The sequence below is a fragment of the Colias philodice genome, chromosome 9 (assembly GCF_061535455.1).
Source record: "Colias philodice isolate Cphi_HAF_F1 chromosome 9, ilColPhil1 Martin Lab GWU primary, whole genome shotgun sequence".
In the NCBI taxonomy this organism is placed as follows: Eukaryota; Metazoa; Arthropoda; class Insecta; order Lepidoptera; family Pieridae; genus Colias; species Colias philodice.
In genome coordinates, this window is record NC_143094.1 from 8,200,237 (window position 1) to 8,215,004 (window position 14,768).

The 14,768-nt window shown below is 37.9% G+C and overlaps 1 protein-coding gene across 10 annotated transcripts in view; it reads left to right on the forward strand.

Moving 5' to 3' along the window:
• Nucleotides 1-14,768, forward strand: part of EcR (Ecdysone receptor) — a 126,081-nt gene that overhangs the window by 108,435 nt on the left and 2,878 nt on the right. For 2 of the 10 annotated variants that reach the window (XM_089698630.1, XM_089698622.1), the window contains 4 exons: nucleotides 12,505-12,675; nucleotides 13,288-13,580; nucleotides 13,933-14,103; nucleotides 14,451-14,609. In XM_089698630.1, the coding sequence (XP_089554756.1) occupies nucleotides 12,505-12,675; nucleotides 13,288-13,580; nucleotides 13,933-14,103; nucleotides 14,451-14,609 (794 nt within the window). Of the gene's footprint in view, nucleotides 1-12,504; nucleotides 12,676-13,287; nucleotides 13,581-13,932; nucleotides 14,113-14,450; nucleotides 14,610-14,768 lie in introns of all 10 variants that reach the window. The other 8 variants (XM_089698628.1, XM_089698624.1, XM_089698629.1 and 5 more) reach the window with 5 other exon arrangements.

A 14,768-nucleotide genomic window follows, 5' to 3' on the forward strand; every position in this document is an offset into this window, starting at 1 on the left:
AATTGCACAATCAAATGTTTCCTTAGGGCGGCAATGTTTATCTTGAGAATGTGTTTGCGTACCACAGGGAAATGTTTGTAGGGCTATTTTCCTTCCCCACGGGCCCCACCTGAGGTGAACGTATGAGCGCGTCCGCGTGGGGGCGCCAAGGTCACCGCGGTTTTTTGACACGTCGATTTATAAATAGTGGCACCGGCTAACATCATGCATTAATTACTCTGCAATAACATTACGTATAGCCGGAAATTATTTGTTTCTAGCGCTGAACAGTCTGTTTGCCGCAACGACAGGGTTACGGACCGCTTCGAAGGTCCTTCAGTCGATTAGTTGATTGTTCGAAAATGGATTCGAATCGCGCTTCGATCGAACAGCGACTCACAATTCGATTTCCTGAAAATTCGTTCACCGAAGCAGTAGTAATAAATGGCTGTGACGTCGGCTTAATGGAATATTATTTTCCAGCTACTACATAAAAGGCAGCATATTAGATATCCGAGAATATTTCAATAGTGTGAAATGCGATATCCTCTTGTATACAAGTCATGATTGATGATTCCTTAATCAAAGAGGTCGCCGACCTCAGTCAGTGTAGAGAGTAGATAGCTTATGACTTCATCTGTTTTAAATAAAACATATTATATAATAGCAATAATATTTCCATCGACATATTCAAAACGATTATAAGATTCGACGTCCTATTCAAAACTGCCGCTAAATGAAGTTGTTTTTGAATTAACTTAGAAATCTGAGCAACTCTACAAAGTTGTGATTATGGACGTTTAGTGTTAGAATAATATTACTTAATCCGATCCCCACAAGCAGCTGTCGTTTGAAGCGCAGAAGGGAACAAATTTTATAATAGTGGCGTGATTCTGCAACCCTTTGACTGCATAATCTAATAGCTATGACCCCTTTCTAAGTCTGCACAACACACGTCAGTAACAGTGTCAATCAATAGTCAGCAAAATCCTGACGAAATAAACCCACTACCAAATTCGAACAAACACTGCCAATTATTATTTAAATAGTTTAGTCATTGTCTTTTAATTTACCTTTACACAATAGAAAAATTTTCTGCTCAGTCGAGTTCAACGACATTGCAGCTTGCTTAAAAACACTTGTTTCTGAATCCGTATTTATTGCCTGTGTTAATAATTTAACTTATTTCATAACCAGTTGACACTTAAACTACTAAAGAGAAAATTAAAGTAATAACGTATAAACAACAATATACATTGTTCACGTTTATTAAAAAGGGAAAACAAGTAATTTATATTGAAAATATTGTTCGTATTATTAGCGCTTAAATACACTACATTAAAGTCGTATTGTAAGTAATTGTGGCATAGCTTTGAAAACGTTACTTTTACGACTTCAGATGCTTTGTCCAAAGACTTGAACGTAATATGAAGGTTCCAAAAGATAATTTCATAGCTAAAATGGTCTAGGAAGGCTTCGGCGGATGTGCGGTCGAGCGCTCGTCTCGCTCGGCTGCGCGCGCGCTGCCATCGCGTCGCTTGTTAGTTCTATTATCTCCCTCGAGCCAGTCTTCGTAACTGTGAGATGCCTCTATCTTGATAGGAATCACTGGGGTTTCAATTTCTTCTAACAAAAACAGATAGAATCGTGATAATCGTCAATCTCTGCTCTAACAACTTTCTGTTAATTTATGTATGAATCACGTAAAAATCTACAACTACACGTATTTTCCCCTGTAACTCATGCTGTCGTTCTGTCATTTGCTCTCCGCGAAGAAAAAATCTAAATGTTTTTCACAGAAAATTATTTGTTCTTCAAATTTATTTGCTTACCAGCTTGTGACGTGACTTGAATCCGCGTCACGAACTTCTCACAAAACTTATGTGATTCAGATTGTGCCCGCGTAATGAGGTTTTGATTATTCTTCGAATTTTTGCTTTTAAACTCGATACGTAGTCTAACTAAAAGCAAAAAAGCACGACGATTTCCGTGCACGTCTTATAATGGTTTTATTTATCTCTTCGTGAGTATCTGTTACATTGCTCAAGAGCGCTTACATTCACAAAGCGGGCTTTGTTATTAGTAACGTTATGCCCAAAATCAAATCTTTGATCTGAGTCCAATAATCATGACATGGCTAATGTAGTAAAGATATTGAGTATCTCATTGCTAAACACAACTACGCTAAGGATATTGTGATCATATAAAGTGTTGACCGGTTCCTTTTATTGGAAGTCGCACGTATTGTCGGGACAAGACAAACCTGTTACCGCTTGGTTAGTTATAAATTACATGTCTGACGAAATTATACTTTGATTAATAGGCGTATTTCCTTTGAATCTAGTTTAAGATAACATTAAATCCAAAATTTATGTTATCAATTTGCCGACATTTTGCAATAAATCCAACTTTCAAAGCAACATACATATGATTGATATACAGGTGGAAAAACCATTCGATTGACAGCTTTGGTTTTTGCCTCTTATAATTCGATGTAGGTACATTTCAAATATATGTATTTTTTATAACATTTCAATTCGATTAAATTAAATTAAGCAAGGCATATTCACACAATATGTTATGAACGTGAATTATGTCACTAGGAAAGAACAATCGAAAAGGAAATACACCTACCTGAACAATATAGCAGAGGCAGCTCACGTACTTCCCGGTGTACATCGATATATAATAAAGCTTTATTCATTTAGCCTCGCCCACAACAATGTTAGTGTAAAAATTATAAAAGATAACTGATAATTTTAGGCCGACATTTCAATCCAAGGACTTTCTGAAAATAGTATTAATACCAGTCATTCTAAGAATTTCATTTTCTAGGCAATAATTTGATACTAAATTACGAAGCAATCTTTTCATGAGTACAAGTTGAATAGGTCTTGATTCGAAACGACTTTGTCTGGATTTAATATGAATGTCTATATTATATAAGAAATGTATTATATTAACTCCTGTATCTACATTGTTGCTACCCCCACACAAATGTCCTTACACTTTATTGTGTCCTGAGATCTTAAGCTGGGGAATGTATCCCAGAACATGTTTCCAGTGGGTGGTATTGCTTTTATAAGCCTTGTTTTACGTAAAATAAAACGGAACGGGCGGATAAAAGTCTAAAATATTTCAATTAACAAATGTCAGAATTCAAAGTGCTCCTGAATTATTCATACTGATTTTTTATTATTTATCCATCGCACGATAGTTTGCGAGTCGTTAAAATATTTCAATTTACACACCAATCAAAATATAAAACTTTATCACGCACTCCATAAATCATCATGAACAGCGTCACCTTGTGATTTTATCTCATGTTTTAAAACATCTTCCTACTCTACAGACGTGGTAATGAAGCAAACATTCATTAAAGATCAAAGAAAATATTTGGCAAAAATGTTCCGTCAACAAGAATTCTCAACTTATTGTCCGTGACTTTTCATTATTTCGTATTCATTAAAAATTTAAATACTCGAATAAATCACAATTTAGCGGGACTTTTATTTTGAAGTTGATACATATTTTGATATAAAATATGTCTAGAATTTAAACACTTGATTAAAACATTGACTAGACCATTTATTTCTATAGCAGTGGATTAATTACCATACAGTGTGTTATCTTAGTTATTACATTCAAGAATATAATGCTTATAATTCTTTACATTCATATACTTACTCGTTATATTTAATTAAATATATTATACGCATTTGTGTAACGAACAAAATAGAGTCAGTGTAATTGTGTGATTTTAGTTCAATGCATTTAAAACAGATTGATAATTTAGTTCGCCTGGCCTTGATCGTTGTGCATCGCTGCATGGCGCGTTGGCATTCACCTTATCGTGTGTTGAACTGCTGTATATCATACGAACACAGATGGCCCCAAATTCAGCTATTACACGAACGAGTTGCGTAGCACCTTCAATGTTTTCAGTCACGGTATGAACTTCGAACGTTACAACGCGGTCGAACTATGTTTGCTAGCTTCGAAATCTTTAAATATATTCGTGACGAATACATTCCTTCTGTCGATGTGTGAGTGCTTGATATACGAGGCGGTAGTCAAGGTCGACAATGTCATTGTACGGCGAGCTCGCCGACTAATTCACACATTGACACAACATGCATGCTTTGTGTGCAGTCGAGCTATTGAAGTAATCTTATCATATAGGTCACCTTATTTAGTATCTATAAACTTATAGTACTTATTGTTCATGCTACTAGTTTATTTCTACATTTTTATATTTTTAATAATATCAAATCAAAATATACAAGAGCGTAGATACACATAAATAGAGTACTGGTACATATTATGTACTGTTCGAGGGACAGTGACTCTATTAAATCTCGGCACTCTATGTAAACAACGAGCTTCGAGTATGCACATAAAATTTCGTTTCATTTTAACGTTAACTTGACTTCCCCGTTGTTTGATGTGTGCACCCAAAATAGACGCACTGTAGTCGAAAACATCAATGGTATAGCGATGTATATTGTATAGCCGCGAGCCCGGGCTCTACCAGCGATTGACGCAAACAGCGTCAGTTGTTTATAGTACTACCGCCTTAGGTTATTTACATCGGGGTCACAGACACGTCGAAGGAGACTCGGTTCAATCGATATAATTCATCTAACCTGCACCCGAGCGGAGGGAACCGGCGGCCGGGCCGCGGCGCGGTGAACGTCGCTCGCGAAACGCGACAATGACCCGCTTTGACATTACGAGGTCGTTTATGCAACGAACTTATCTAGGTGACTCTAGGAATACAGAATGTAAAGATGATTGGGCAAGGCCGCCGTGACTGACGCTCGTACCTGTGCATATACTCGCTCGATAATTTCTAAGCCTCTAAGGGTACGCCGAATATTGTTATCATGCCTTAATTTTTATCTTGTGTCGAGGTGCGTGATAGTGAAACGCTATCAGCGTCACATTCCGGGGTCAATGTTCTTAACTCCACGTGTTACGTTACGCAACACTTCAGTGTTTATGAAGATATTCCTAGAAGAATGTACGGCGGATTGTGCGTTCGTTTCTGCAACTTTTGCACACATTACAGAAGCGTAATTGACATTAACACTGATTAACGTAATGATAGAGACTTGTCTTTCGAGTGAAAGTGACTGTATATATGTAACATACTGCAATATTCAACAAGTTTGAGATTTTATCGCTATTTCTATAGCTGTCGGCGGCGAATAACTTGCGTACATTATTCTAACAATGTCGAGATATGTATCTAAATTAATGGCGGCGGTGCTCGTGAACATCGTCCTGCAGCTATCCATCATTCTATTGTCTACTATCTCTGTTATTATCTTCGCATCCTTCGAGACGGAGCCCAATTTGCTAATAAATTATAATTTGTGAGTACATTCCAATACTGCTATTGATTATCATATAAAGAGCTCTCTTAGTCATTCTCTCTCGAAAGTCATTCGGTATATTTTATATTGTTGTAAAAAGTAAAACATAAAGGAGATGGATGTTGCAGCATATCTATTTATATCTGGTCCAGCCGTAAACAGCCTGCTCTTGGGAACCGGTCAGCCGCGCCAGTGGAATGCTATTGCTCTCGCTTGTCTTCACACAGACTGTGAAAATACACCGATGCTTGGCCAGAACGGTGTACATCGCTACTCACTTTAGAGCTACCATTATGCTCGCGCCTCGGAATTTGACGTATGGAGCAATGAAATATTGTAAAAACTTTGCCTCAATTCTAAAATCAGCGCGGTAAAGGAATCTAACGACGGAGTACAAAATATGTACTAACAATGTTTCACTAACGCTGCCTATAACCCATTTATAGATCGGAGTTCCATATAAAATGTGTAAATTTATAGTACGTTACATAATTTCGATAGATTTTTGTTTCAAAATGCTGGAAATATTAATTCAAAATCAAGTAGAAATCGGAATAGCGTAAATCTGAAAACATATTTAACACTAGAACCAAGAAAGTCTCCTAACTAAGCAAATAGTAGAGTCATGAAAGTTGAATCAGCACCAAACGTGAGAAAAGAATTGAAAATCAATTCAGTTAGCTCTTCGGAGTTCGTCAGAAAATTAAATTGTGAACGTGAGGAGTAAGAAGTAAGATCATTGTAACGTTGGGAAGTTTTGCTGTGTCGGCAGAGTAACGGGGTATGAAATCTTGTGATACGTTGCGGCTCGTTTATTCGGTGAGCGGGTGATTAGGGTACACTTACAGCTAACAGTGTCGTACAAAAAGAATGTATGAAAGGATGGGCGAGGGAGAACTGTGCGTTCCCGCATTGTCACCGCCGCCTCATCCATCATACTGACAACACGGATTAATGTTAACCGCCAACACGTACATTGAACAAAAGCACACACACTGACATCCTAAATCGTAATTAGAGTGCGTTCATTTTGAGATGTTAAATATTATATAAACTTATTCATTTTTTAGCAGTTCCATGTAATATGATTGTATTGATGAATGAAGTGTCAGCCAGAACGGCATAAAATAAAGTTGTAGAGGGCGGGCGACCTTCCGACGAGCGTGGGCCGAGCCCATGACACAGTTCACGAGATGTGCCATCAGACGCTTATTTCTGTCACATCGTATCCACGTAAACACACCTTGATATAATGCGGCCCACTTAATTGTTTAATACCTCTCAAAATACTTCGCATTACACAATCGTATTGCTATTCTTTTGCTGTGCTGTGATCGAATCGTTTGATCTATGACTTGCAGAAATCAATTTACTTGTATCGAAGTGAACATTCATGTCTGTTTTTTTGTTTCGATGTTGTTCAGTTGTTGTCTGTAGTTTTTGCTCGTTACAAAGATCTGGTCATGCAGCAAAGAGGCCCTGCCGGTGTGACCGCTTCGATGTTTTATTTTAATATTTGAGTTTTATTCCATGCCTTTTCTTTTTCTTTTTCGAGAATTTATATTATACCGATTTACTTCTTCGATAAAATTTCAATTTCAAAGACGTGCTATACCTGAAGTTTGCGTGCATTACCAACACTTATTACCGGTAATTCTTTTGCCTGAACCGGTAATAAATATAATCCATACATTTCAAATATTCTGTAGAAATTTAAACAAATAACGGTCAATGTCAGGCTGATAAACTTAAGAATCACGAATAATAATCATAATCTAATCATTAAATGTTATTTGTCGTCACAATTCGTGGAAAAACAAAAATTCTTTGTCAGGCGACGGTTTTCGTAGCGTTACTTATCGCGTATGATATACGGTCACTGACCTTAAATCTTCCCGGATGGCATTTAAATAATAATATGACTTTACACTTTATGAATGATAAACCAAAACAATGGTTGTTCGTAAACAATATGGATAGAATAATATTATTTGATGATTTAATACGCAAAATCTGTCATAATCGAGCCACATTAAATGTTATTTCAGCCCGGTTTCCACGACAACAGACACTCGACCTACTTTCAACCATACTGTTTTCCTCCTTGAGGTTAATCCTGTCCTGTGATACAATGTTAATGACCCAAAAAAGCTAAATATTTTGTTTAAACGTACGTTGTGTGTATACTCGTCCGTTATCTAAGACAAGGAAAATAGACGACAGAAACACTGCCTTCATAAACAAATATTAAAATTAAACTCTTACGATAGGATTTTCTGAACATGTAACACGTGGCATCTGTTGGAAATCCATACCGACCTAGTGTCTCCATTAATTATAAAATACTTTATCAAACTAACAAAGAGTCGTTGACCCAATTGGTCGCCGGTCTTAATTAGCCCTTTATGACGATTGCTCTACGGCGATAAGTTTTTGACGTCACATAACGTGCCTTGACCCAGTTTTCTATAAACTGTATAACAATTTCATAGAACGAGGTTAATAAATAACGATTGCGGTTATGAATAATAGTAAATTGGTAGAAACAGTATGATAAACGGGATTAAAGGGCGCTTTGAGATGTCAAGGATGTAGACAGATGTCGACGGCTGTTTTCGCTGTAGCCGCGAGGTCAGAACTACCAGGACAAGTGTGACAAGGCTAACCGTACTGATATGACACAAATTACCGCGGCGTACAATTTTATGAAACAAAACGTTCACCGAATGTGTAGCCGGAGGTTACGTGTACGTGGGGAAACGATGCGGCATTAATTCTAATTATATCTCTCCCTTTTCTATTTACTTACCCATTCCCATGTTTACTCAAAAAGGCCCGCTAGCGTGGGTGCAGTAGTCGCTAGTCGGTACTAAATTGGGGAATAGACAGAGACAAAAAAGCGTGAGTAACCGTTTAACACTGTGGGAAGAGAGAGGCTTGATGTAATCCAAGCACCTCCTATCAATATACATAGGGAGCTGACGCGTATCCATTACACACCTATCTCGTATGCGTGCATCTATGTACTGAGGTTTACAACTACTCTCTATTTTGTGGTTTTAATGGACGCTCGTTGTTTACGACCTCATGTTTAATATAACACAATTCTTCGAACCTTGTACCTACTACAAGGGGCTGTAAACATAAGACTATATTTGGCAGCATTTATCGGCCCGGATGCTTCAGTCCGGATGACGTTAGCAAGCGGATAGCGGATGTAAACACTTCCACGTGTTAGGCGTCTGATCTAGTACGGGCCGCCCTAAGCGCATCCTCATTTCCTGATTCTAAATTTAACTATTATTTCACACATAAAAACATCAAATCCTGCAGTCCTATAACCAATAGAACTTCTAGAACAACTGCAGATACGTCATACGGCAAGGAGATTTGACAGTGAATTATATCCTCCTCTCTGATTTATCTCGATGAAGCTGAACACGTTGCAAATGAAACTCGAACAGCATTTATCGAGAGAATGAAAACATAATCATCTTAGTTTCCACATTAGCGTGTGACGTGAAATGGCGATTTTCACCGCGCGATTTCTATTTCAATCCAATTTTCCCGGCGCGTGGAGAAACCGATCGCTCCAGTTGCGCCGGCACCGGCCCACATCTCTTGCTAGAAAGTATTGTAGAAAGTAACATTATAAGTCGATCTCCGCCCAACCGATGCATCGATCACGTGTGGGTTTTTTATAATGCAGTTTTTGTCACGAGCGTCTATCGATTAATTGAAGCGCAGATACTAACCAATTTCCATCGGCGGCTAATTAGCATCGTCTGGTAACTGGTAAGGGAATGTTTTATAGCGTCTTACATTATTAGGCGCGACGCGTTGCGCTCACTTTCGCCGTACCCGAATTTCAATGACGTGTAGTAGGCTTGTGCAATACCTAAGTTTGGGTAACTTTCACTAGCTAGTAGGCGCTTACGCGGTCCGCCTGCGAAATGATTGCGTTGCCTGATTCTCAGGTCACAGTGAAAGTTAAGTATTGTTCAATCGTCACTACTTTGGTGGAATCACATTTTCACTATTTAAATGTACCGTCATGTGCGAATTTCACAATGTGCCCTACTATGGTAGAATGTACTTGTAGCTAGCTCAAATTTAAATTGAACACAATTTTCTCGCGTAGTAACTGTTGTTTATTGAGGAATGGGTAACAAAAATTAAAACCAGTTTGCAAAATTAAAATAATAATTTTGAACCAAAAATGGCGTAATTATACGTCATTTTTACTATTCCTCTGTATTATTTCTTGAATTAGCAGTATTTATAATTAATCATTTTCCGAAATGATCATTTACCGTTCTATGTTCTATTATGACAGTAATTTTCTCACGAGTTCATTAAAATATGAAATAAACCTATTCACTTAAATAATAGTGGGCTAAAGAGTTTAAAAATTAAAATATAAAAAAATATTGCTAGAGAAAATTTACTTGCTATGGTTACCAACAGTGAATGGACTATAAACTATTATGTTATTTGTGTTAATTTGCATTTTCATGGTTACGCCATCAAAAAAAATTATTTGGCTTGAATAACTGGTCTATGTATAATTATATATTATATAACAGTTTTTTCATACTACTTATGTTTTAGGTGTAATAAACTAACTTCTTATAATTGTTACTTTCTGTGCGCGTAAATAATTAACTTGATATTGCATTTTTATGTACATAGAGATCGACATCGATGTAATCGTTTACTGAAAATTTGAGATTGTGCTGCCTACATCAACTTCAATAATCTGGCAGTCACTGGAAGTCGAATGTAAAATGTAACAGATAAATTCACTCGAAGGATCTGCCATGTTAGGTATTATCTGCATCAAAGGCATGAAATCTAAAAGAATGAAAAAGTCGAATCGCGTGAGAGGAAAAACGAGTTATTATTAGTAGAGAATCGCGAGCTTCGAGTTCTGATGCTATCATAAAATATAATGTGGCAAGGCGGGCGGTGGTAGCGAGCGGGGGGAGGCGGCAAGAGTCAAGGCCGCACGCTGCCCCCGGTCGACGCTCGCGCCCCACTTGTCTCCTCGCGCCGTCCCGCTCTCGCGCCCGAGCCCGCCCGACGCGCGCCGGCCCGCCACGAACTAGACCTTCCTATGCGCCGGCGCACACTGATGACTGAACACTGAACAGCTGGGACGTAATAACATAACACACTGACTCGGTCATCCGTGCATTCAACTTTTGATTGGCTTTCTTTTTCATGAGCATCAGCTTTGCAGCTGAATTGTTGTGCCTAGTTGTCAGTTATTAGCGGCTCGTTCAGCAGTGGATTACGTTATTAGTTATTACTCATTGCTTATATCTTGTCTAATAGATCACAAATGCATTTTTCAATTGTGATCGTAATAATATTCTCAAACTCATTATAATTTTTAATGACTATTTACCAAAACAAACTATTTTGAAAGTTAATACATATCTAATCTTAAACAGATAGATATGTATTAATCACCATACCAATAACCAATATTAGCTATAAGATAAATGTATCATATACTATACACATTTATATAAAAGTTAGATGATCACACGCAGAAGGTTTTCTATTACATAAGTGAGATAATTGGCTGCGGGTTTTACGGTCGCATCAGTTGGTTACTCGGTTCGAACGCGGCCACTTTCACCGCTTATCAGATATGTCATTGCATCACTATCTATGCTTACGTTTATCCTCTTACTGCTCGCTCCCAAAATTTTTTAAAAAGGTTATCTATTTTAAAACTTTCTACGTTCCTTACATTTACAAACTGTTATGTTCCATAGTGGCTTTCAGAGTATACCGGCCATTTTAAAAAATGGAATTGTTTTACTTTTATTTGTTTTTCAATGCCAAAAGTGTAATAAAAAACAATTTTTACTTGATTATGAAATGATTGTTGACCTCGTTTCATTAACAGCAGAGGAATATAAACAACTGTAGTTTACCTTCGCTTTAAAATCATAAAATGTAAGAAAATAAATATGTACCATTAAATAAAATATACTTTGTAAATAAAACTACTATTAAATAATTTTGTACCCAGCAAATAAAAATTCCTCTACGCTCTGCGTATCACGCCGGGGCAATAGGTATTGTAGAAATGCAAAAATACAGTGTTCTATAGGTTTTTTGGAAACCGTGCCAACGTATGCGTTATTCTGATCTCCCTGAGATATATTCGCAATATCGCGAAAAATAGCTTAGAATAGTTGGATACTTGTTTATTTTCGTGAAAGGCGAGTAAGCGGCGACTGATATGAGCGTGGCCTCCGACACCATTAGATCCCACGTGGAACCGCCGAACTAGTTTTTTGGCACCAGTATTTCGGTCGGTTGCGCAACGCAGGTACGCGCTAAGGCCACCGACCTGCGGCTACGTTATAATGGAGGTATTCAAAGCAAAAACTTTATTTCAAAGGATTGAATCCACTGTTCACTAACGCACTTCAAATAGCCAGTATGATAATATACGAGATTTTAAGGATGTGCGCTGCTCTTAAATGGTGCCACTTTACGGCTTATTTAATTGCCTTTCCATCCGAAAAACTTGTTTGGTTACTTGTTTTGAGCTATATATTTATGTACTTAGTAGGAATCGCTAAAACTGGATATGAAATCTTGTTTTTTTTATTATTGTTGCACTTGCCACGAACTCATTATTTAATTCACAGTGAAGTGTGTTGTAATTGTATTATTTCTTATATTTTGAGGGCATTATCTTCAAACATGTCAGTCGTTCGTATTAAAATAACTTACGAAACGTCGTGCCAACAACATTAGTATGCGGACGGTAACTCCATCCACCTTTTGTATAGACAGGAAACGTACACTACCCAAAATTACTTGTCAGTTTTGATCCAAAACATCTAGACGAAGAAATTTCATGATGTTTTTTATAACACAAACGAACTTCAGTCGCCCGCCAATGCAACAAATGGTTCGTGAAAATATATGCAAATTTTATAGCGTCCGATTTTAGATGCTCGACACTCGGCGCCGTTGGGCCACCCGATCCCAATCATTTATTGCGCAGTTGCATACATATCTTATATCTTCACGCTTTCAAAGGCTCAATTAAGATTACATTTATGTGAGGTCCTCAAACGTTGGACAGAGTATTTATACTAGATGTTATTTGTTACAGGGCGCGAGGAACTCTCTCCAGCATCAAGTGTGAACGGCTGCAGCACAGATGGAGAGGCGAGGCGACAAAAGAAAGGCCCCGCGCCTCGTCAACAAGAAGAATTATGTCTTGTATGCGGCGACAGAGCCTCCGGATATCATTACAATGCACTCACATGTGAAGGTTGTAAAGGTAAGTATCTTAGTTACCATTTATGGATTTCCTAGTATTTAGGATCACGATCAACCTTTGAGTAACTAAATTGTTTGCTTACATTGTTACCTAGTAACCTTGGCCAAATACTGATTACAAGTGACCCTATTCATTATGAAATTGATGCATTGTACTCTGCGTCTGCGCCATTAGGGGTATATACGCATTTTAGCGCACTCCAAACAGACTACAATGGCTGTCTGTGAGCAGTCTACTGCTAAGCTGATTCATCGATGATGCCTTATGCAGACGACATAACATACAAGGAAGAAAATCGCTTGCTAGGTATTTAGTAAAATTATAGTAGTGGTCATAAAATTCACAAATAAAGTTTCGCTTTTAATATTTTGTTGAACTGCGTAAATCAACAACGCAATATAAGACACGTTGACTACCTCGCCCATCACTATTACGTGCATATACAAAACATTTGACGTTATCTATTTTGTTTACTTACTGTGTCCTATTGAGCTGTCACTGACCATTGCCTTTCAGACAACCTTTTCAGATAAAACTGATGAACAAAGGTGATTTAGTCGAGCTAGATATGCATTTTTTACGTGCGTATTAAATGCTTATTATTTTTTCCAGGGTTCTTCAGGCGGAGTGTCACCAAAAACGCAGTGTACATATGCAAGTTTGGGCATGCGTGCGAAATGGATATGTACATGCGGAGAAAATGTCAGGAGTGTCGGTTAAAGAAGTGCCTAGCGGTCGGCATGAGGCCCGAGTGCGTGGTGCCCGAGCCCCAGTGCGCGCTGAAGAGGAAAGAGAAGAAAGCCCAGAGGGAGAAGGACAAGCTACCAGTGAGCACGACCACAGTGGACGATCACATGCCGCCCATCATGCAGTGCGATCCACCGCCGCCCGATGCAGCCAGAATTGTAAGTATAACCATGCTCGAATTTTAATATAGAAGTATTTAAATATTTAGAAACTCGATTTCATTAATATTGTCATAAACCCCGTAAACAACCAGTTCCCATAAAAGAGACATAAAAAAGCCATAACATAAGTAATCTTTACGTTTTATATTTTACTAAGCAATGGAAAACACACACATTTGTCAATAAACACACATGCTTTCCTTATCGGGAAGTTTCTAGACGCTACGGACTGAGCATTTTACGGCTCGCGTGCTTGTTTTCCTTCGTATAAAACTCGTACATAAACAATGTTCGTGACGATCATTATTATATAGACGAGATATTAACATGTGTCGTTTCCTATGTGAAGCTGGAATGTTTGCAGCACGAAGTGGTCCCGCGGTTCCTATCTGAGAAACTGCTGGAACAGAACAGGTTGAAGAACATACCGCCGCTGACGGCCAACCAGCAGTTCCTCATCGCCAGGCTCGTGTGGTACCAGGACGGCTACGAACAACCTTCCGAAGAAGACCTCAAAAGGGTAACTCAGGTATATACTATATACACGTAATATAATGAGGATTCCCTTTCATTGAGCCTCATTAGTCTCTTGGATTTTTAATAACAAGTAATAGTAATGAAGTCCTCCCTTTGTAGATGAGTAACGGATCTCAAATCTATAAAAACGATTGAATAAAGCATTAATTGGAAACAAAAGCATCTCCAATTAGTTGATTATACAAGTATACAAGACAGACTGACGTAAAAATGATGCGCTTGTACACAAATTTATTATTTACTATAATTGGAATATTATTCAAAGCTATTTTATAATAAACGTGATGAAGAACAGATCTTCAGCACCCTAAGTATGAATAACAATTGCAGACTTGGCAACAGGCAGAAGACGAGGATGGAGACACGGACGTAGCGTTCCGTCAAATTACCGAGATGACGATCCTGACCGTGCAGCTCATTGTGGAGTTCGCTAAAGGCCTGCCCGGCTTCGGGAAAATATCGCAACCTGATCAAATCACACTGCTAAAGGTATATAACATCAAATAAATACAAAAAATAAGAATTTACGGCCCCGCTATTGTTTTTATTCAAACAACCTGATAATAAATGGTCATTAAGTTGATACAGAGGAAAATGCATTTTTTGTCTCGAAACATTATCATTTTTCATACGTAACATTTCTGGAGC